The sequence below is a fragment of the Microtus ochrogaster genome, chromosome 10 (genome assembly GCF_000317375.1).
Source record: "Microtus ochrogaster isolate Prairie Vole_2 chromosome 10, MicOch1.0, whole genome shotgun sequence".
NCBI lineage: Eukaryota > Metazoa > Chordata > Mammalia > Rodentia > Cricetidae > Microtus > Microtus ochrogaster.
The window spans coordinates 62,465,915-62,471,745 of NC_022016.1; the positions used below are offsets into that span (position 1 = coordinate 62,465,915).

Sequence of the window (5,831 nt, forward strand, 5' to 3'; positions counted from 1 at the left end):
TTGATGTGCATTCTCATTCTGTCACTGGTTGGTGTGTTTTTCCTTGGGCACTGAGCTTCAATGCTGGGCTGTTCCTAAGCCAGCAGTCTGATGCTTTGTATCAAAGTAAGATGCAAGCCTTAGTAGCAACCAGGATTTTTCAGCAAGGCTTCAGTTTGTCATGACATACCATGTACCAAGGGATTCAAAGCCAACTACTGCTGTGTGTTACTCAGCTGGGGAAAAGCAGAACCATGGGCTGCCTGGACAGGATCATTTGCTCACTGCAGACAGGGCACTTCACAAATGGAGCCACACAGCTAACCAAGGGCTATTTTAACCAGCTGGTCTTCTTTCTCTCACTCTGCACTCATTCGTGACCTCTAGAGTTGAGGCTCAGAAGTTCAAGGTCACAAGGACTAGATTCTTTTCAAAGTCAATTATGAGGTGATGGTGGCAGCAGTCACTCACTCAGACTGCAGGCCTAGTTGTGTATAGGTGGTAAAAGTAATATCCTTCACTTGCTGTAAGTTGAGACATGGAGCCTTGGGGGGAGGGATATGTGTCTCGCCAGTTAGCCCAGCTCCTACCTCAGACTCAAAATTTCCTGGTCCAATGCCACTATCATCCTTGAGGCCTCCTGATCAAAAGCATCCTGTCTTTCCCTCACTTCTCAGTAAGCTTATGTTTACTTCTATGTAGATCCTGTCTGGGTTGTAGCTGATTGTACTTCTAATTCCCCTTCCCCGCCCAGTGGTTTCATTTTTCCCCATGCTGAGGCAGTGTGTCCCAGAGGGCTTGGCTGGGTGTGGAGTGGTTTGGAAGAGCTATTTAGAATGCTTTTCTGATGGAGAGTGATGAAGATGGCCTCACTATTGACCAGTTGCCACATGCCAGCTACCTGTATAACCTGTCAGCAAAAAGAAAAATCCCTGGAGTTTGCCATGGTGCTGGAGGGCGGCCCTCTGTGTCCAATGACTACCAGACCGCAGGCTTCTCCCTAGCAGGAGGGAACCTGGCAGGCTTCTATGTCCTTAATGTGTTCGCCTCAGACCTAGGGGACAAGGGCAGGTGGCTGCTGTGCTTCCTGTGACTACCTGCCTTAGCAGAAACCAGCTTCCAGAGAAAAATACTTCTGAGGATGTTGCCTCCTGGACCAAAATCTAACATGGGTTGATGATACCCAGAACATTCTCTGGCTTCTTGAGTAATGACTTAATTTTTACATTCATTTATTTTGATTATCCTGGGGCTCAAGATAGTGAGCAAAATGTTCTACTACAGGAGCCACAACTCAGCCTTAGGAGCACATTCTTTTCTCCCCCCCTTTTTTTTTGATTTTTCCGTTCAAATATTTAGACTTCCTTCCCTCCTCCCTATCCCCTTCCGCTCCTCCTTCTCCCTCCCTGCTTCAGAGAGGGCAGGGAACTCTACCCTGTGGGAAGTCCAAGGCCCTCCCCCCTACATCCAGGCCTAGGGAGCTGTGCATCCATACAGAATGTGTTCTGGCTTTTTAGGAGCGTGTTCTTTGTGGAGCCCTGTGAACACCAGTGTGTGGTAAATGTCTTAAACATTTCTGATGATGTTTGGTCCCTGGCAGCATTGTAAGTCCTGGTGGGGATTGTATTCTGTTTGCTGCATGGAAAGATCAGGTTTTGAGTGGTGAGTGGTCCAGGGAGTGTCCAGTAGCTGGTGAGTGGGGCATGGGAGCTGAAATTTCAAAACTCGTGTGTGCACGTGTCGATACAGTGCCTTTCTCTTTGATGCCTACTCTGAATGAGAACCTCAAGAAAGGGAGAGTGGATAACTACTTTCGTTGTCTTATAAAATGTTATTTGTCAGTACCTTCAAAGTACCCTTGATTGTCTCATTAGGGAATTAGGTACCTACCACATGCCTGTGTTCTGAACACAAACCATATCCGTGGCCTGCAGCATGTACTTCAGTGGGAGAAACTGACATTGCTATGGAAAGGAAAGGAAGCCAGACACAGTTGCTCCTCTTCTAGAATAACTAGCCAAGTTTTCCGAAATCGGAGTTCCTTGGTGGTGTGCCAAGAGCTGATCATCAGCCTGTTCGGAGGTGAAGCCACAGCACCTGCATGAGCAGTGCTGAGGGAGAGAGGTGGTAGCCCATGTATGTTTTATTCCAGGCCTTAGCCCCCATCTTCCTTAACTTCACAGGACGCAGCAGCTGCAGGACAGGGACCGCCGCTGCTGAAGCTGCTGCTGAAGCTGCTCCTTTTCCACCGTTAGCACCTTCACTTTCTCTTCCAGCTTGCCCAGCTCCATCGTCCACTTCTGAGAGGACAAGTGTGGCAGTGATAATCAGGCTGCCAGTCTTCTTTTCTGGGATGGGCCGTAGCCTGGGGGCCCTGGTTATGCTGATGCCTCTGACCAAGGAGCTTGAGGTGCCTGTATACTCCACTGGGATGGAGCCCCCTTTGCAGCCTCCCAAGGGCTGGCACAGGGACCTGATCACCACCTGGCCATGTCTCCAGTGTCAGCTCCCTTGCCCTCTGTTTTTCACCACCTGGTGGTTCTCTCAGAAAGACTGCACCATGGGACTCAGTCCAGCTTTTTGTTACCCCCTCACCAGGCTCTACCCAGGTACAGTGCATAACATTTGGGGTTTCCGTATAGCACCTCAGTAGTCCAATCTCCCTGATCCCCTGGTCCTCCAACATAATGGCTCAACTGCTGAGCCAGGGTGCATTTTGTGCTGTGCGCTTTGTGCTGTGGATTTGGGTATAGGTTTTAAAATGATTGCTGGGCCGGGTGGTGGTGGCGGTGGTGGCACACGCCTTTAATCCCAGCAGGAGGCAGAGGCAGGCGGATCTCTGGGAGTTCGAGGCCAGCCTGGTCTATAAGAGCTAGTTCCGGGACAGGCACCAAAGCTACAGAGAAACCCTGTCTCGAAAAACCAAAAAAAAAAAATAAATAAAAACATAAAATGACCGCTGGGACTTTCCCTTTGGCTACTGAGCTGTGGAATTTGGGAGGAGGTAGAGTTCCTTTCATCCAAGCCCTCCCTTCTCCAAGCTTGCCCAGCCCTTTAGGGTAAGTGGCTGGAGAGGTCTGAGTCTGCTTGACCTCAGCCTTTCCTTGGGCAGAGCCTCCTCACCTGCCTGCACCAGTCCTGGATGGCACCAACAGACAGTGGGCCCTGGATGCTTCCATCACGCCGTAGAAATACCTCCCCCTGGTCTGTCTCATAGAGCTGTGGCTCACCTTGGGCCTTGGGGGTGTGTACGGTCAGGCGGAGTACCTTAGCAGGGGCAGCAGAAGCTCAGAAAGTGCCACACCTGATGGTGACAGCCCTAGTTCCACTTTAGCAGCCCCACACTTTACCTCCCAGAAGCAGCCTGGTGGGCTTCTGCTTGCTGCTACCCACCCCTGTGCTGCTCAGCAATGTCCCAGGGCAGTCCCCACTGTTCTGAGTGACCACAGGCACTAGTAGCTCACCTTGAGAGGGGTGTTGGCTGTGGAAGTGCTTATGACTGGGATGAAGGTGAGGGTGTAGGCATCAGGGAAGACCTGGGGTTTGAAGCCTTGCAGGATGGAGTCCACCAGCAGGCGTGTGCGGTCCTCATCACGGTGGCTGCAGTGGATGCCCTGTACCAGGCCATTGTCTTCGACACCTACCAGCAGGCTGCCACCCTCACTGTTGAGGAAGGCACACACGTAGCGCCGTACATGGTGCTTGAAAGCCAGGCTCAGGTACTCACCGCTGCCTCGCTTAAATTCCACATTCCGTGTCTCACTGCCAAGGAAGGCACCCTGGAATAGCTGCTCCTGGCCCAAGATCTCCTGGTGCACAATGGCACTATCAGAGCGTACGCCACTGGGTCGGTTCTGAGAAATCTGTCGACGCCCAGCCCAGCACCAGTTAGGGGAAGGGTCTGGCAGCTGGGGCCGCTGTGGGCGCCTTAAGCCTGGGCTGGGGCCAGGGCTGGGGCCAGGGCTGGGACTTGGGCTTGGGCCGCTGTCCTCCTGTTGGGGTGGGGGTCGAGAGTGGGTGTATAGGCAAAGGTAAAAGACAAGGAGCCCTAACCTAAGAGACTGCTAGACCCCATCACATTACTGCTAGTGGTCCTCTCCCAGGCTGAGGGCCCATGCTAGCCCGTGGGTTGGGCTCTTACAGCGGCACCTGCTCTAGGATGCCTGGGTGGGTAGATTGTCCCTTTGGAGGTGGGAGCCACCCATGGGTCAGTTTTCCCACTTGGGAGTATGCAATAGGTTCCAGGCCCCGATGTTCCCAGGAGGCATCTTGGTACCCTGTAGTTCTCTGGGCAGAGCTGTAGGGAGGGCCTTGAACTGAGGGACCCTACTCTCTTTGTTGTCCCTGGAATGTCTGCCAGCTAGCTTGCTTTCTTCTTCCTGAGTCCCTCTGTGGCTCCTGCTTTGTCTCTGGGGCTCTGAGCATTTTGTTTCTGCATGTTAACTTCCTTAGGGTCTTGACAGCCTATCCATTAGCTTCCTCTTCCCATCCTCTCAGGAGCTCTAAATGCCAATCCAGTGGACACTCCCATTTCCCAGCAGCCTTCACTTCTATAGGGAAGGACACTCTGCTGGGCTGGTGCACTATAATGGACAGGACCTACAGCCTTCAGCTCCCCAGGGAAGATGAACTTAGCCTCAGAAACGAACAGAACTGGCACAGAAATACAAAAGCAGGTGCTCGGGCATCAAAGGTATCACAGAGCCGCAGAGCCACAGTTCACGCCCCATGAGTTTGCCCTCTGGACAGAAGACCCAAGGATATTGGTAGTATAAACTTTCACCCCTCAAAACTGGCCTGGACCCTGCTTTCCTGAGATCATGACAGCTGTAGTGATCTGGACTCAGCCTCTGGCCCAGCTTCTTCCTCAGGTGCCTCTGTGGCCTGCAGCCTCAGCTCCAGAGATACCAAACAGCCTGTTCTGAACATCTTTTCTTGGAGGGCCTTCTGTACTCCCAAGCCCGGCTTTTCAGTCCCCTTTAATTTGTCTTCAGTGAGCCGTGAGGGCTTGCCTGTTCTCCCACTGCCACCCCAACTTTGGGACTGGCAGAGTTGGTTCTGCTCCTGAAGGGCTTGCCTGCCTCAGCCTCGCTTCTGGTACTTCTGGTGTTTGTCAACAGAACAAATGAGGTAGTCCGAGGAGAAAACTAGCACTTGGTATGTATGTCGTGGGCCTCCCAAATCTGATTGGAATGCAAACATTAGTCCCTCTGAGAAGAGGGGTCAATCGTTTGAGTCACATCCCCTGGGCATGCTTGCAGTGCCTCATCTCTTCCTTAGCAAGCCTTTCAGGGGACACTTGGGTAAATGGCACTTACCTCCCTGTGGTTTAAGGACTCCAAGCCTTCACTCAACACCAGTTCCTTGCCACGGGCTGTGAGCTCTTTGAGGATTAGCTGCTCCTCCATGGCCACCTGCAGACGCCAGGGGAGGGAGGCCAGGGCAGCCTTGGGGGCAGCCACCTGTACCAGTGCATAAGTGTTTCGTGGCCGCCTCACTACTTCAATGTGCTCACGGGCCACTGGCAGCTCCAGCCGCTCTAGGGTGTCTCGTAGCAGGCAGGCAAGCACGGGCACAGAGAACTGGGGGTTCAGGTGGCCCACATAAAGAGTATGTGTGCTGGGAACTGCCTTGAGGCCAGAGTCCTTGGGCAAGGACTCTTTTGGAGGCAGCTTTGGCAGGAGCTGCTTGTCCTGGGACTTCATGGGGGACTCCCACATCTGTCTGTGCTGACCTCTTCCTCTGAAGGGATTTTGGTAGTCCTCACTGCTGAACGCTCTTTCTGGGCCTGGCTTTCAGGCTGTCCAGGGCGTCCTCACAGGTGCCGAGGCTTCTGGAGGCATATGGACTGG

The 5,831-nt window shown here is 52.9% G+C and overlaps 1 protein-coding gene across 1 annotated transcript; it reads right to left on the minus strand.

Moving 5' to 3' along the window:
- Nucleotides 1–1,443: 1,443 nt before the first annotated feature.
- Slfnl1 (schlafen like 1) lies at nt 1,444–5,831 on the minus strand. The gene is made up of 4 exons (XM_005353324.2): nt 5,298–5,831; nt 3,444–3,971; nt 3,103–3,246; nt 1,444–2,279 (listed from the first exon to the last, which is right to left on the minus strand). Exons 1-4 carry the CDS (start codon nt 5,697–5,699, stop codon nt 2,157–2,159), a joined length of 1,197 nt encoding a protein of 398 aa, XP_005353381.1. The 5' UTR covers nt 5,700–5,831; the 3' UTR covers nt 1,444–2,156.

What these genes read in the sequence shown, in the direction of transcription:
- Slfnl1 (XM_005353324.2), bottom strand. Translation starts at nt 5,699, where the DNA reads ATGTGGGAGTCCCCCATGAAGTCCCAGGACAAGCAGCTCCTGCCAAAG. An exon ending in CAGCCAACACCCCTCTCAAG is followed by an intron (nt 3,247 to 3,443) that starts GTGAGCTACTAG and finishes GCCCCTGCTAAG; the next exon opens with GTACTCCGCCTGACCGTACA. An exon ending in TCCAGGACTGGTGCAGGCAG is followed by an intron (nt 2,280 to 3,102) that starts GTGAGGAGGCTC and finishes TTGTCCTCTCAG; the next exon opens with AAGTGGACGATGGAGCTGGG.